Genomic DNA, 16887 nt, shown 5'->3' with positions numbered 1-16887 from the left:
ATTCCTGGTATTGTGGTCAAAGTTTCCTGTGACGTACTTCTGTGGATAAGCGTGTGATCAGATGCCATATTGATCATAATCGTCATAGTCATACACAAAGACTCCCTGAATTGGAGTGACTTCCACAGAAGAAGTAATTCACAACCAGGAACCCCGAGCATTAGGCCTAGGTTGCAATCAAATCCCATTTATCCTACAAAAATGTTTTTTGGTAAATAATTTCCGTTTGGTTTGACGGAAGAAGAAAAGTAATATAGTGTTTTGGAAATAAATTTTAAAAACCCTACTATTTTTGTATGCAATTTAAAAAACAATAGGCTCAGAAATAAATCATTTGTAGTAAACTCGATAGTATGAAAAAGATTAAGGCGTTCCCTGTAGGGAGGACTACAGAAATGGTTTCAAGGGCAGTGTATAGTTAAAACTGCCCAGAATCAGTATAAATTTGGCACACTATTGGTGCATGTTGCCATGTTTATATATATGGTTAACATATAAATACCTACATTAAGCAATTAGCAACGAAAAAATTGAAAATAACAGTTAGGATGTCACCACCGGTATTCCACAGGAAAAGTTTCGAATCTTCAAAGTTAAATGACCAGCGATTTTGAAGAATGTCAACATAGGCTACTTTACTTTATTTACATTATAATATTATATGTTCTTTTTAATATGCCAAACAAGGAATTGAATTGGTTAAAGTTCCAAATCATTAAATATGTCGAAAATGGTGTTGATGGTAGACTTAAACCTGCAGACACGAACTATTCTTGGTCAGTAATAAAGCATTTTGTTTTGTATTGTATTGTGGTTTTGAGTTACTTATGGTCGTCTGCCTTGAATTGTTAGACCCTGATCTAAAAATATATTTCCGATTTACGTCATCGATGAAGTTCTTTTCGTGTTTAGTAGCTAAATATAGATATTTGCATGCACTTTAACGACCTTCATTAGTTGTTGGGTGTGTATTTGTTGAAGATTGTAACTACATAATAATTATGTGTTTGTAGGGCGATACAAGAGTGCGGTTAAAAACAGGCAATTAAGAAACGGTAGTTGGTAGAGGCTTGGCCTGCTGTGCAATTACAAAATCCAAGATGTCTGGCGACTCCCACAAAACTGTCATCAAGGGAAACACGTCAAAATATGTCAAATTGAATGTTGGAGGATCACTTCATTATACGACCATTGGCACGCTAACAAAACATGACACCATGCTCCGAGCAATGTTTAGTGGTCGTATGGAAGTCCTTACTGATTCGGAAGGTTTGTATTCGAAATCTTTTTGTTCGATCATTATGATTATCATCGTCGATGTTCATTCAGAGAATAGCCTAATTGTTTAGGGTACCAGACGTTTTACCCCAAACTAGTTAGCACCCAGCTTGACCAGCTCGCCCTAAGTGTCCGTTTGCCCCAATCATTTGTACATTCACATGATTCAGTATTCTGCCATTCAAAAGCTAGACAGACTTTTGTACATTTATGATGGCTCTCTGCCATCAGAGATAATTTTTGAGTTTGCCGAGAACAAATATTTTACATAGTAACAACAAATACACACACTACAGGGAAAAACCCAATAGCACTCCTTTCAATAATGTTCCGATTAAATATGTAGGTGCTGACAGGTTTCTTTCTGTAGTGTCTGCATTTGTGGTGAATAAGCGAAACATTTGTTACTGGTGAACTCGAAAACTATTAATGTAAAGGTATTTAGCGTTGAACTTAGAATTGTTGTATTAGAGCAGGAATTTTTGCCTCCTATGTGGTAGTCAGCCATTCCGCGTTTTTGCTATAGAGTGATCTCTGACAGCCGAGAGTGATCATAATGTCCAAATGTCCGTTGGGCTAGTTTGCCCCCAACTATTTCTCTGTTTGCCTCTCCCCTAATGTTAAGTTAAAATCCTAACCACATTGTTAACAACTACTATAAATTACACTCCTACCTTTGATTACCATTAGTGTGTCCCCACACTTTGTTCAAACACAGATATAGCTTGTGTGACCTGTTTATATGTTGTAGCGGAGAGCTAGAGATGACTTGGCCCAAGTACTCTGACTGTAAGAGAGCTAGACGGACATTTGGACATAAATACGCTCTCGTTACAGTCAGAGACCAACCTATGAATTTTTTGGGCAATTCCTGACAACCAAAAAGTTGGCAAAAATTCCCGCTCTAATACCACACCACTCCTATGTTTGACGTCAAATACCTTTACATCGATCATTTTTCGAGTTAAAGGGACACACCCTAGTTACGGCTACTTGTTAACCATTACGGCGTTGTTTTTCGCTATTAAACCCATTTTTTCACAAATAAAATTGCACTTTACTTACCGTTTATATTATTTAGAATATACACTTCCATTCGCCTGAAGTTTTTTTTGGTAATCCTGGTAATCCTGGTATTTGTAATACCACAAAATAAATTTTTCGTATTTCTTAAAAATGGACGCACGTTTGAGAGAAAAAACGTTGAGCAGACAAGGTCTAATCTATTTTTAGAGGGGATATTTCCATTTCAATGTCACAGACGTTGGTATACCACGTGACCGTTATCATTTTGGTTCGGTTTGTTTTCTCGTGCACGGTTCGTGCAATCAACATCCGATTTGTTGTACAATGTGCTCTAGCGGCGTCGTTAAATAAAACAAACTTTACTTTACCGATTTGTTGTTGTTCATTTGTGAGATTTTTTTTCACAGTTCGTGAAAATTTTCAGTAACAATAAAGTTCAGACAAGTAAGTGTCTCAATACAAAATATTACAAACCCTTAAAACCAATAATTTTGCTAAGTCTTACGATATCTGGAGAGGGGATACAACCAGGACAGAACAGTTGGAACATGTCCAGGAGAGGTGAAAGAAACGCACCCCAAGTCTGTGAAATTTGTCGTGACGTAGGCATTGTTGTGCTTCGAGCGACATCTACCGGTGACATCAAAATACTAACTTTCAAAATTATTTCAAGCAATTGGGACATGGGGATTCCCATGGTATTTATCGATTTAAAACCTGCTTTTTCACTCCATTTGATAAAAACGTGATCTAAGTGTGTTACAGGTTTGTAGATTAACCAAATTATAATTTATTTTTGCTGGATGGAACTAGGGTGAAGAAACACACTTTGCTCTAGGAGTAAGTACAGTGCAAGTTTGTTTCACATAGGGAAATCGGGTTTCTTTGTGTAGCGTTTTGTTCAGTATTGCGCCGTGTAGCCCCAGTACTCTTGACAGTATGAGAGGTAGACAGACATTTGGACAGTTATCAACTCTCTCTTACCGTTGGAGACCAATCTATTTAAATTCTGTGCAATTGCTGCCTACCAAACGGTAGTCAAAGATTTCTGCTCTAATACCAGGGTTCGCATGCATCCTGGAAAACCCTAGAAAGTGCTTAAATTTTATTTTCATCCTGGAAAGTGCGTAAAACTCCTGGAAAAATTAATTAACCCCCTGGAAAGTCCTGGAATTTTACTATTTTTTATATATATATATATATATATATATATTTTTTTTTTTATTTTTATTTTATTTAATAATAATTATTTCGAAAACATATTTATAAATAATCGTGTTTGATGTGTGGTTCCAAACTATCATTAATGCAACAGTAATTATAAGAAGTCCACTGCCATTGGTTAGCTGTTAAAATGTATACACAGTAAGAAGGCGTGGACATAAATGAACACAACTTGTGATTGGTTGAATAAATTATGTAACTGTAAGCAGTCTTGTTTGTGACTTCGAAACTACCTGTTATACAGGTAACTGGTCATTTCGCCCTTATTATTAGTTCACCTGAGTCGTTTTGAGCAAGTTCGATTCGTACCTCCAACCGAGTCGTTTCGCCCCATGTTTCGATTCACCCTAATTTTTATTTTGTTAATGAAGTACATTTATTCATTGATTTGTCCTATATCCATAGATTTTTACATGTCAGACATTGCGATCTATATTGCGTGTTTACATTTACAGATACAAATAATATTATAATTTTGTTTATTTCCAATGTCATTTACTCAAGCCATATACACGAAATACGTACAGATCTTAGATAATATACAGACAATGTATTCACATTAATAATTAATTTATGAACAGTCATAAATACTGCATACTACTAATGTGCTATGGTGTCTTATTAAATATACTACATACCCAGCTGAGGTTCAAACACTGAGCACGGTATGTTGATTTCGCCTAGCTTCAGCTGACAGAAAGTAAACAGCTGATAAGGCATTAATATCCAAAGACAGAAAATTACCTAATATTTGGTAATGAATAATGAATAAACAGAAGAAAAAAAATACTTCAAAACTATAATAAATATATTTATTTTGGGGGGGGGCGAAATGACTTGGTACGAATGAGATTTTGGGCGAACCAACCCTGGGTGGATAGGACTAAGGGCAAAATAACACAGTGTTCGAAGTGGTTTTAGGGCGAAACGACCCAGATTCCTAATACAATGTTCAACAATCCTATATTAACGTTAAATACATTTACATCGATAATTTTCTAGCTCCCTGATAAAAATAAAAAATCACATATTAATCAACACCATATACTGTGGTGAAATAAAACATACATGTATTTCTTTCTTTCTTTCATTCTCTTACATAAAGTATAAATTTACTCTTTGATATCAGCAAGCTCTATTGTAAATTTTGGTGAAATCTTTCTGAAGTTGATAAAATACTGTGATATGAGGAGTCATTCTGTATGGTATTGTTACTCCAGATATACATTGTACATGTACAATTTCCACAGAAGCTTGCTATGGCTTACATACATGTGTACTGTACATTGTAGTTAACAATATATTTAACATTGATTGTAGGATGGATTCTCATTGATCGCTGTGGAAAGCATTTTGGCACAATTCTAAATTTCTTACGAGATGGAAGTATTGCCTTGCCTGACAACCGGCGAGAACTGCTGGAGGTGTTACAAGAAGCAAAATATTACCTCGTAAATGACTTGGTAAAGATCATTGAGAATGCTCTGAAGAAACGAGAAGAATTAGAACCACTTTGTAAAGTACCTCTGATCACTTCAAACAAAGAAGAGCAATTGCTTGTTGCTTCAACATCCAAGGTATCATTTCATTGTTTTCAGCCTTTAAAAAAAAGAGAATTTTCTAAAAGTAAAACATGTACAGGGTTTCTGCCAGAGGGTATAAAGAGTAAAATTATGTACCCTAAAATCTTGGAAATTAATTAATGTATCTTTATAATTTTTAGAAAGATTATAATAAGAGAACAGCTGTTTTAAATTTGTCAAAGTACACGGAATGCAGTACTGTTCAATTTCAAAAGATTTAAAATTCATAACCACCTAATGGGGGTACTTTATGGCATACCCTCAAATTATTTTATAGCAGAAAGTCTGATATATATGATACATGAGAATTTTCATTTTGTTTTGCATATTTCCACTTTTTTATTCTGTTTGTGAATTGTGTGTGTGTGTGCGTGCGATTGTGTGTGTGTTTGACTGAGAGTTAGTGGTTATGACAGTTGTGCATGTGGTCTTTTAGAAAGGTCTTGTTTTGAAACATTACCAGATCAAGGGTTGAACAATTATTTTAAAATTCACTTCTCCCCGGAGTAAGTCATGAACGCAGGGCTTAAATTGAACTTAACAATGGCACCGACAGCATTGACTGTCATTAAGATATAAATTGTCGTAGATCGGGAGTATCACCATGGTAAATCTCTTAATGATGGCAAAATGTTTACACCTGGTGAATATTAGATGCCAATATATAACATTAATACCTTTAAAATATGTCTACAATTTATGGGCAGGATTTAAATTGCCGTCGGTGGGCCATTTCACCCACAGCAGTTTTATTTTTAAATTGCTGTGGGAGACAAATTCTTAAGTTCGATAAGTCAGGTCTCATATCAGTTACCGTACGTCTTAGTGTTTTTCCATAACCGATGCATTGTTAACGATCAAATTTTTATTCGCAATGCATGGGTTTTACAATTTTATCAGGCAACAGTGCTTACTGTAACAAATAATACCCAATTAATCTATTTGTAATTTATATTTGCAGCCGGTAGTAAAACTGATCTGCAACAGACATAATAATAAATATTCATACACAAGGTAAGTTTTTATTTCATTAAATCATACATATATATCATGGTATGAAATTAACACAGGTAAGCTGTCCCCAACTTAAGGGCCAGGTAAAATTAACGCTTGAGGGAGGATGGGTATCACATGTTATATCTTTTATAATTCTCAAAACTCATTTCATTTCCTCTTTCTTCTTATGTCCAGCCATATAGAAATTATGTACAGACTGGGACAGAGTATTATATGGCATTTTGATATAAACGGACACAATTTTGAGCTAGCTGCTATATATTTGATTTATTTGAAAACTATAAAGTCAGAGATGATACTTGGAGATTGTTTGCAGATCTGAAGACTGTACAAGCATGGCCTGTAGTATGTTGCTGTTTTGATGTGTGGGCGTGTTACATTTTGGTCAGACCTGTTAAAAAAACCCACTGGGCTGGTTAGAAAAAATTATAATTTCGTATCCTGTATATATGCATTGTTTGCTCATAGTAGTGTTTGAATATCAGTTTTTTCACAAAGGGTTTATGGCTATTTCACTCTAACCATTTGGTTTAGTAATTTCAGATTCTTTTAAACACAAAAAATATGTTTAATTTAGACACTTTATTATAAAGGTTAAAAAAGAAATTATATATATATGTATATTATATATATATATATATATATATATATATATATATATAAAAATTAATTTCTGTTACATTCATTACAACGTAACATCATCCCATTGATCCAGACGTAGCAACAGGAGTTTGTTAATTTTTTTATGAACGTAAAAATTACGTTGTCAGGGAACGTCATGTTATACGGTCACGTTGTCTTATTGAGTGTTATTGTTTATGAATAAAAAATAATTCAAAATAAAATATGACGTTTTAGTGTTGTTATTAGCCTGTATGATAGAAATTTAATTATAAGTATTGTCTGTTATTTCTTTTACATTCATTGGGGTATAAACAAAAAAAATCCATCTGCAAACTGTGTCAATGAGTGAATGTAGATTTATACTGATAATATATTTTTATAATATAATGTTGTGAAAGGAAAATCATCAGTGCATCAGATATTGTACATAATTTCGCATTTATGTCAGTTTTAAAATAGTGTAAATAAGTGCCTCATTATTTTCGAACATCAGTTCATTTTCATTATCCTATAACTATCAAACATTGAATCAATGAGTTGAAAAAATACAAGGGACTTCCATGAAATAATCTGAACACAAATAAATCTAAGAATTCTGTGTCTTTTTCGCCAATTAATTTCTTGAATAATAACAAAGTTAGTTAATATCCACCAAAAATCGGCATCAAAGCTAACATTTAATCCACACATTAGACTGCACCTTGACTGATGTAGGTTGAACATTGACAATACTCACGGAAAATAAATGTAAAAGATCTCAACTGATAGTGATAATAATAATTAAATGATATACGTATTAAATACTTAGACTGATTGGGGTTAAACCAGTCATGTTGAGGAGGGCACCTAACGTTACAGGAATGTGAGTTAATAGAAGACAGTGGGACCAGTTAAATGTTTGTGAGCACTCGGTCTCCTGAACATGCCATTGCTTATTGTTCAAACAACCATAGTTTAGATGGACAATAAAAAATGCTCATAAAACAAAACTAATGTGAGTGAAGGACTGATTTTATGAGTAAGTGGGTGGGGTGGGAAAATTGAGTCACATGCTTGGTGTCATGTCCTTTTGAGGTCACCATTTTGCACCTTTTAACATTGTTTTCTTTGTTGATTTAAAAAAAATAGATTTCCCCCAGTTTTATGCATCCGAAATCACTACCTGGTTTTGGAAATACTGTATTTGTCAAAATAATTCAATAAAATTTCAAGCAGTGTATTAATATGTACAGAAACACCATACTCAGAATGAACAAGTTTGTTCAGTGCTTCTACTAGTACAAATAAATGTGTTATTATTTAGAACACTAGAGACCTATCTACATGCACACACGCGTGTGAATGAGTGAATAGCGACATTTTCACTGGAGTTGTTTGGGGATACCTGTGATTTACATGTGGTTGTTTAACACACAATAAGCATCTACACTTTGAAAATACAGAGCTAAATTGCATGACTAAAATTTAACCTTCTGTCATGTTATGGTCAGGCTTTACATTTACCCATGTTAACTTGAGCTCTGCTAGGCTCTCATTTTACTTGGTTAACTTTAGCTCCACTTTTACATACTCAGATAACACAGTGTCTCGACTCCATTGTAGAGGTCAAGATGATTGGTTGTTTACTTCCACTTCTGATAGTACTTTAAAACCTTGTGTAAACTAAACATCTAAAAGATATACTAAAGCAAAAAGACCAATGATAAAGGAATAAATTGAGATACTCTGTCAAGCACTTTTACAATTCTTTGATATTAAAGGACTAACCTGCATTATTTTACTACATCAGATACAACACAGATGTAATCCGAGTTATTTTTAACTGGTTAAAATACTGTCCGTGTAGACACAGTAACAGTCTGTAAAATGTTTTATAAAATATGTTACTATAATCTGAATTTCATACTAAGATGAGTATAGCTAAACAGTAATGTGCCCATTACATGTATTATTTTATGAAGTTTAGTTTGTATTTAACATGCATCTCATTCTAGAGCATTTGAAATATAATTAGTTAAATGTACTGTTATATAGTTTATTATACTACTGTTTGGTTTATATTTCATGCAAGGTTAGACTCAACTTTTATATGGTTTAACTTTTTAATGTTTTGTTTTCAGTTCATATTTCGTTTTGCAGCACATGAGTCATATTATTACATCCATTGACATATTAATTTGTATCCGTTGCACTGAATATAATTGTTCTGTTTCTGTATAATTTTATTCATTTTCAGTAACTCTGATGATAATCTTCTGAAAAACTTGGAACTGTTTGACAAGTTATCTCTTAGATTTAATGGCAGAGTGCTTTTCATCAAAGATGTGATTGGTTCCAGTGAGATTTGTTGTTGGGTGTTTTACGGACACCAGCAGAAGATGGCAGAAGTATGCTGCACGTCCATTGTGTATGGTACAGACAAGAAGCACACAAAGGTTATTAGTTAATAAGTATCTAAATATATATGCACTTAACAACATATTACAAATCCAAATCCAAAATGAAAGTCTCTTGAGTAACATATTTTTTTATTTTAGCAGTATTGCTTTATTTGGTAATTATTTACCGAAATTAAAAAAAGAAAGAAAATTCTCTCTCTCTCTCTCTCTCTCTCTCTCTCTCTCTCTCTCTCTCTCTCTCTCTCTCTCTCTCTCTCTCTCTCTCTCTCTCTCTGTGTGTGTGTGTGTGTATTTTTTTTTTTTTTTTGAAAGGACAGTCTTAATGCTTCTAGTGACTTCTTAAGGGGAAATGATACTATTCGGTCAAAATTTAAGTCATTACACCTTGAAATTTTCACATATTATAAAGATATCCTTATATTACTGGATATAAAAAAAAAAAGGTCACCGTATAAATATTTTATCCATGGGCCATGAAGTGAATAGGTGTATGAATCACCATGATGTTTCCTTTTTTGCGTGTGTAGCCAAATTAATCATGTTTTATATCCATTAACCATATTTAATTTAAACTTTTTTGTAATGCAACAAAGAGAACATTAGTTGTGTTGTTTAAAGGAAGGGACAATTACGGCATTTGGCCTGGTATGCATATTCAACGATATATAATGCACATTATTGCTTAATATCAAGTATAATTGTATAGTTAATTAATAAAACGGTTAAATGTAACGGCTATTATATATAACGGGCGCAGCCATTTTGTACCATCTCGGTGAGTACGCCCTCTGGCGAGCTGGTGGTTACGTAATACTTAACACCTGGTTTTTGCAGCATGATAAATAGTCATACATTGCAATGTTCTGTAATAATACACATCCCAGTAAGCCAGCATTAAGTATATCCAGCACTATATATATTATTTTTCAATACAAAATAAAATACCATTGTCAAAGTGGTTACACAACAAGTCGAAATAATTAACAATGTTTTGTCCATGCATTAACCTATGTATTGAAATGATACACAGAGTGTTTTCTTAGTTAATTGGTCTATGCTGTTAGTTGCTTCTACCTGTGATTCCTGATTGGCAGGTGTGTATTTGATTGGTAACCAGACAAGCCAATTAATTGATGCTGTCTAGACACAAAAATACATACTGGTATTGTGGAATATTACCTGTCGCCCCTAAAATGGTAATGGACATGGTTTATTACTGTAAATAGTTGTGTAAAACTATTGATTAAGTAGACTTTTTCCATCTCAAACCACAGAACTGACCAATTACGTAGTCCCAAAGAAAAAAAAATTATCACTTGGGTATCGTGGGTTGTCGTTTTTGCTCCAACGTAGCATATCAATAGGCCTAATAGTGTACATTTTTTCTTTGGATTATTTAACAGAGAAAAATACTATAACCCCATTTTGTTCCGTTAATGCAACTTGAAATATATTTAGTTAAATAGTTTATTATATTATTACGTCATTTATGCTGTTTTACAAGTCAGGTTGATCAAAGAGAACCTCCTTGTAGAAAATTACTGCTTTTGTTTACACTGTACATACAGGAGATGGTCAGGAGCTGATGTCACTTCACCCCAAGCTATACCACCGGACATCACAAAAACTAAACAAAATGACTGCCCCCAGTTAGCAGGAATAATCATGTTTTTTTATTAACTCTAAAATTACGCGTTTTTCATTTGCTAAAGTATCGGTATGTGTTGGTGGTCCGGGTATGCATCTTTCGAACACATAAGGCTCTTGTTTGAGTTGACCCTACCTTTAAACTGACATCCAGCAGACACATAAGTTTATATCTTCACTACTAAAACAGAGTTTTAAATACATTGGAATTAAAGGAAAAAGTGACTTTTTAAAACATTTACCAACTATCTACTTTACAATTGTATATAAATCTAAAAGTCGTTACACTTTTATAATTTTTGCACAGATAGTAATGCTGTTTGAGTAAATCAATATGAGGTAATAAAAATGTACTGTCACCTATGAAACTGTTTTGCAGTCAGAGCTTGAAATACCCCATACAAAGATAAAAATTCATAAAACGTTCACCATAAATCTTTTGAGCAATTTTGTTTTAAAAACAGCTTCATTGGAGTGATCAATGATGTTCTTAAAAACACAAATAGTTCAAATAACATTATTTTCCATAAAATATTCCATTGTGGGTGGGGATGGTGTCAGGGTGGAAGATGGGGGGGGGAGGGGGGTCATTATTCCCACATATCTCTATCTTCTGATACTGATGTCATAAAATGACCTGCCTGTCAAAGGTGACGAGTAGTCAAACAAATTACACTAAGATATGCAATATTTTATTAAATACGAAGCCAAAATGACAGTCCTGTGATTGTCGTCTAATAACATGGAAGTACATCACAGTCTCCTTAAATCATACAATTTTTTATTTAATTGCACAAAACATCATCTCTTTTTGCCAAAACTGTTGACACAAACAAAAATTATATATAAAAAACATGTTTTGAAAACTATAAGCAGACTATGGCTATAGCCTAGATATAGACGGACGGTATTTTGTTACGTCACTGTATGTTTCTGCTGGCTAAACCTATCATTAGTGACATCACGTCACTGTCATTCTGCTAGTTAATGAGTCTATTGCTGCCAAATATAGTGGCGCTGCTGCGATAGTATCATTTCCCTTTAATGGCCATTAAAACATCTTTTGAGACTTATTGTCAAAACCAATTTTTTAAATAATAATTTTCAGTTGTTACGAGCCTTAGCTTTTTGTTATTCTATTTATTACCTCGGCCATTTTTGTTCTTAAGAAAGATCTATTTTGATTATGACTACATTTATATAGAAACGATGTAAACATAGCATTTCTAACTTTACACAATATTCTGAGTAACTTTACACATGACTTTGTATTTTATTCACTTTCACGGATAATTTTTAAAAACCAAAATTCAATTTATTCTGTTCTAAAAATGTTTAATGAATTGTATTATAATTAAAATAACATTTTAACCTGTAAATCTGTGATTAATAAATTTAATGCAACATGCAAAGGTTTGAATTAAACATTGTCCTTTTAAAAAAGGAAGCTTAAAAAAAGGTTACAAAGTCGAAACCTCACAGATATTTCCAGGGTTTAAGCTGAACCCTCAAAGGTATGGGCACTTTGGTGAATTTGTCAAGAAAATTTTAGCCAAATTAAAGTTCCAACTATTAGTGTTGTTTTAAGAAGAAGTATTAATTTGATACCACTTACTGATCTTTTGCTAAGGCTCGTAATAACTGAAAATTATTATTTAAAAAATTGGTTTTGACAATAAGGCTTTCAAGTATTCCGAATGAACTTTAATTACAGTTTATGAGAAATTTTCAGATTTTACCTCAAGAATCTGTTCACAATTACTGCATCTATTAACATCCTCATGAGCATGTTTTTTTCTTTTTCTTTTTTCTTTTTGGTAACACCCAACAAAACTGCTTACTTGCATGAACATCCTATATTTTTTATTATCATCTCTATTTATTCTTAAATTAATTTTTCATTCTACAGGTTGAATTTCCTGAGGCAAGAATATATGAAGAGACTTTAAATGTGTTGCTGTATGAGCATCGTGACAAAGGACCAGACCTGGAACTTATGCAGGCAACAAGAGGATTTACCGTTGGTGTAAATGGCTACCACAGTGATGATGATGTTGATGATCGTGATCACAGATTATGGCGGAAATGAAGTGATAACAGACAACCAGTATTTTGAAGATGCTCAATCTTGCTAACACAGAATATAGTGTTGAGAAAAGATATCATGTGACTAAGATACACCATTTGTGATATTATAGACACCATTGCTGAATCACATTTTTATATATTTGATTCACTAATAACTATTTCATTTAAGACTTGCATACCAAAAATTATATTCAAGACGTACAAGTGAAAATAAGTATATACTTTGGTGGACCAGTTTGTTGTTGTTAATTCGTGGAAATGACATAATGGACCTATTTCTACATAGCATTTCTAACAACAGGTCATACTATTTTTGTTTTGTTAATAACTCCGTGCAATGCAGTCAGTTGTAAAGATGGAATAAACATTTTAATTTCAATATTGTATATTATGTCCTGGGTCTTATGTAATTTCACTAAAAGAAATTACAAGCCCATTTTGTTTTGTAATGTATTTGTAAGTGCGTAAACATGCTAAAAAGCTATTATGTATTTTGATGATGCACTTCTTGTTTACATTAGCATGTACATTTAGTTCTTCCCAACAGTTCACAAGATGTGTACTGGCATGGAATCAACCATCACCATGTTGTTTCAACTAATTACCACTACTATTATGCTATAGCAAACCTTTCTCTTGTGTTCTTAATAATTGTGTATTTAATAATAATAGTGTTACTGATATTTGTTATGTTATACAAATTATATCTTTAATTAATATTAAATTTAAATTTAACTACTGTTTATTATTCATAGTAAATATACACATACTAGGAATATGTTTTGTAAATTATCAGCCTAATGAGTTCCATAAAATACATATGGTACAAATGTGATTATTATTTACAAACTGTATTTTACTAACAAACATTAAATATGGTTGTATTCACCATACATTTTATAAGTCTTGGCAGTATATACACCATGTGTGATAGGTTATATGATAAATATTTTGGGTGGTTTGTTTTGTATGTGAATGAATGGATGGGAGGAGTTAGTTGCTCTCAATTCAATTGTATTATAAATATTACTTTTGGTGTACATGTATTATAATTTTAAGTTGTCTGTTGGAAACATGCTTATTTAGGTAAATGCAACCACATTCGTGCATGAAAAGAGTGTGTCTGCTTTTTATGTTTGCTTTTGATGACATAATTGTAATGTATTTGAAACAATGTATGAAATATATATATATATGTGTGTGTGTGTGTGTGTGAAATGAAAAAAAACCAATTGACAATATTTAGTTTAATGATCAGTGGCACACTAGCAGTTGTGTTCATGAACTAACAGCTGTTCTGTTTTAATGTTTTAATATACATGCAGCATATATGATTAAATAGTACTTTAGAAAATTGTATTTGCCCATTGGAATGTGATGTGGGTGGGTTGGATGTACATTGTTACTTGTAGCATCTTCAGTATTTTGACAGATTTAAAATTGAATATGTTATAAGCTATATTAAGCATATTAAGTCACAAAGATAAAATGTTCTTGTGTTGTAAGCAAAGATTCAATAAGAGCAGTAGTTCAGCGGTAAGCCTGCTTGAAAGTTGGAGCAATGATCACCGACATTGGCCCCATTACATGTTTTCTTTCACTCCAACCAGTGCTACTTAGATAATACTACATGAGTGGCCATTAAATACCATTTATCTTACAAGGAGTAGTTTAAAAATGTATCTACCAAGTGAAAGTGAGCTGAATATGGTTTTTTAAATGGGTTGTAAGAAACATGATATCTAATGGACTCAAACAGGGCTAGCTCTGGGTGAACAAAAAAATTTGCCTAATTGTTTATTAAACTTCAAAAATTGCAGAAATCAACAGTTATTTTCTAAAAAAAATAGCAGTTATTACATGAAATTATTTCGCCAAATTAAAATAAAATTCGTCAGTTGCTTTCAAAATTCACAATTGGCAAATTTGGCAAGTGTCGGAGCTAGCCCTGTCAAGTGTAGTGTTCAATTTCTTACCCAGGTTTAAAGAAATGTTTAACATTGTCTCCCACACCACAGAGCAATCCATTTCAGATTAACTACCTTACAGAGCCATCAATGTATGTCATACTTCATTGGATTGTATGACTGGCATCTAGGTCATCATCATGGAGCAGCCAACTGTGTGTGTAAACAAAACTGCTAAATTAAAGGGGTGAGAAATGTATATAAAAGATGTCTCAATTGCTGCCATCAAACAAGACTGGCTGGCACTCGAGGTTTAGTAGTTAAACCATGAGCCCCAAAGCTAGCAAGTAGTTTGTTTCCATCCTAGAATTGGCATGGTGTAAAACAAGTTCACAGCTTTGTGGGAGGTGTAAGCCACTACACCATTCATCTTTTAGGGTGGAAGTGCACCCCCAATAAGGGGTGCAAAATATAATACCCCTATTTAGAAAATAATATTTTGCAATTTTATCTTTCTAATTTACCTATCCAGTTCACAGTTATTTATTAGTATTTAAAATCTGGGTGATTTGTTTTCGTAATAATGACAAAATTGTTTGCAAGTGTCAATAATGTTAATAAATTTTATAATCAAATGGCATATGTAACTTTGTGGAAAAAATAAACATGTACAAGTGACATATTTGTCTTTTTATTCAGGTTTCAATTCTTTAATCCAGAATAGTCAACAAATGATAAATTAACAATTAAGTCTAGTCAATAAAACATACATGTAATATGCATATTATAATACAAGAAATTAATAAATGCCATTTTTACTTGTGAAAGACTGAGGCCCTTTTCTTCAAATATGAAAAAAGCATGTTTTGTTCTGGAAACCAATGACCATAAATGCAAAAATTACCTGTAGATTAATAAATCAGTATTACCCAAGATATTAGGGATGTTCAGTGTGTAATTCCACCCCATTATTTTTGAAGGGTGCAAATCTCCCAGTTGTCACTTTAAAAATTCAAATTATAAAAAATAGTAATGACATTTGGATGTAATTTTTTGTGGCCCTGTAATTAAAGGTATGCTCTTTAAATTTATAGGGACAGACCCTAGTTTCTGAACACTAAAGGCATATTTTTCACCTAGATCCTAGTTTCAATCCATAAATTGCATTTTGTTGTATTAGAAACACCAGGATGACCATAAACACTTGATTGTACGGAAATGGATAATCTAAGCAATAAAATATAACTAATATTTAGTTTCAGTAATTTAATAGTGAGAAATATGCCTTAGTGTTCAAAAACTAGGGTATGTCACTTTAATAACAAAAATGACTAAATATTTTGTAATTATGAACTTTAATTACTGGAGGAACAATACTCGTTTATCAAATTTTAAAAAGGTACAAACAATGTGTTGGATAAGTTGTCATATTTCCATTCACTTCTTTAGATAAATGTTTACCTAGATCGAGTATCTTGTGTTATTCTGTTATATAATAGAATAACGCTAGATGACACTCGAGCTAATGCTTGCTCACCCACCCCAAATTTCGAAATTCGTTGATTTAAAAAAAATATTTAAATACATTCACATGATGTGTCACAAACATTCTTACTATTATTTATACGTGTAGGCGGAGGAATGGGGACTATTCCTGTCCCTACCCCGCCCCCCCCCCCACCCACAGTCACCTTTTATATCTTTCTGTCACCCCATAACAACTCATAGTGTAGTCCTGATTGCCCCCCCCCCCCCAATGTGGGTTCTCCAATATTAAAAAAAATCTGGTTACGCCCAGCGACATATTTGAGTATTAGCACACACACACCCCCCCCCCCCCTTCAAAAACCATAATACGTGTTTTGTAATAATTTATGATACTTAATGCAATAAACTATATATAGAATAGTTACCATTCAATTAGGACAGGACTTAATTTCGTCAAATGAAGATGATTTTTCATTTACTATAAGTGGCATTTCATATTGTTTCTGTAAGCCTCATACTCAAAGACAATTTATCGAAAAAAGACCGGGCACTCTTCGAAACGCCAATGTGTAGCGTACGTCTGTCCTGCTATTAAATCGTTTCTGT

General features: G+C 33.0%; 1 protein-coding gene across 1 annotated transcript; it reads left to right on the top strand.

Annotated features, from left to right (window-relative positions):
- The first annotated feature begins 882 nt into the window (after positions 1 to 882).
- LOC121368259 (BTB/POZ domain-containing adapter for CUL3-mediated RhoA degradation protein 3-like) lies at positions 883 to 15471 on the top strand. Its single transcript, XM_041492914.1, has 5 exons — positions 883 to 1269; positions 4849 to 5105; positions 6073 to 6125; positions 8989 to 9187; positions 12708 to 15471. The coding sequence occupies exons 1-5, from the start codon at positions 1101 to 1103 to the stop codon at positions 12885 to 12887; spliced, it is 858 nt and encodes a 285-aa protein (XP_041348848.1). The 5' UTR covers positions 883 to 1100; the 3' UTR covers positions 12888 to 15471.
- The last annotated feature ends 1416 nt before the right edge of the window (positions 15472 to 16887 follow it).

This window comes from Gigantopelta aegis, chromosome 3, assembly GCF_016097555.1.
Source record: "Gigantopelta aegis isolate Gae_Host chromosome 3, Gae_host_genome, whole genome shotgun sequence".
In the NCBI taxonomy this organism is placed as follows: Eukaryota; Metazoa; Mollusca; class Gastropoda; order Neomphalida; family Peltospiridae; genus Gigantopelta; species Gigantopelta aegis.
The sequence above is the reverse complement of the archived record's forward strand: the minus strand, read 5'-3'. Positions and strand labels throughout refer to the sequence as shown.